Genomic DNA, 1,012 nt, shown 5'->3' with positions numbered 1-1,012 from the left:
CCCCTCCCCCCGCCTGGTGCTGCAAGCCACGGCCGTCGACGGGGAGATCCACCTTCGGGACGTGTCCGCGCCGGGGAACCGCAGCTCGGACGGCGAATGGGTGGCGGAGCTGCGGGAACGGCGCGGTCCTCCGCTCCGCAAACGGGTGCTGAGCAACGACCTGCGCTCCATGGAGACCCCCAAGTGGCGGCGGGGCGACGGGTACGTGGGGGGGCCGGGCCACGTGCGGTGGTCGCAGCCGTTCCTCGAATGCCGAGATGGGAAATTCGTCCCCGTTTGGGCCGTCGCTCTGTCTGCTGCCTTCTATGGGCTGAAGCCCGACCTCAGCCCCGAGTTCAAGTGAGTGGGGGGGAGCGCGGGGGGTGTACTTGTGTGCATGCATTTGTGTTTGCGTGCGTGTGCGTGAGTTTGTGCGTGTTGGGAGTGTGTTTGCATGAATGTGTGTGCGTGCAGGTGTGTGCGTGCAGGTGTGTGTGCGTGCACATGTGTGCTTGCTTGCATGTGCATATTTGTGCTTGCACGTGTGCATGCGTGCATGTGAGATTGCATGTATGCGTGTGCACCCTTGGGGATGCTGGGGGACACACGCGTGTTTCTGTGCTTGCACGTGCGTGCAGTGGTGTGCACACGTGTGCACGTGTGGGTGTGAGACCCTCCTGAGGGGCAGGACCTCCCCAGATGGGCTCTGACACCGCATATGTCGTCGTTCGGGCCCACCCCCCCCTCCCTGGCTCTGTGTCCCAGCACTGGGCTCTGCCACAGCTGTGCCCCCCCGGTCTGACCCCATCGCTGCTTTGTAGGGGTGCCGTGCGGGTGGACATCGAGCTGCGGGATGTGGGCATCGATCAATGCGACAGCGGGACGGGGTGGTTCGCGGGCACCCACCGCTGCGACCTCAACAGCACCCAGGTACCCACACCGCACCGATCCCAGCATTAACCCCCCCCACTTCCCAGCACCCACCCCCACCTTCTAGAGCCCCGTCGGATCCCATCGCGCAGTGGGGCTGCCC

The 1,012-nt window shown here is 65.3% G+C and overlaps 1 protein-coding gene across 1 annotated transcript in view; it reads left to right on the top strand.

Annotated features, from left to right (window-relative positions):
* The first annotated feature begins 7 nt into the window (after positions 1 to 7).
* The window catches only part of LOC104914610 (probable G-protein coupled receptor 158), a 1,222-nt gene continuing 217 nt past the window's right edge, over positions 8 to 1,012 (top strand). The window contains exons 1-2 of the mRNA XM_010724622.2: positions 8 to 339; positions 801 to 909. Of these exons, the coding sequence (XP_010722924.2) occupies positions 170 to 339; positions 801 to 909 (279 nt within the window). The 5' untranslated portion in view covers positions 8 to 169. The remainder of the gene's footprint in view (positions 340 to 800; positions 910 to 1,012) is intronic.

Source organism: Meleagris gallopavo, chromosome 29 (genome assembly GCF_000146605.3).
Source record: "Meleagris gallopavo isolate NT-WF06-2002-E0010 breed Aviagen turkey brand Nicholas breeding stock chromosome 29, Turkey_5.1, whole genome shotgun sequence".
Taxonomy (NCBI): domain Eukaryota; kingdom Metazoa; phylum Chordata; class Aves; order Galliformes; family Phasianidae; genus Meleagris; species Meleagris gallopavo.
Note: the sequence above shows the minus strand (reverse complement) of the source record. Positions and strands in the feature narration are given on the sequence as shown.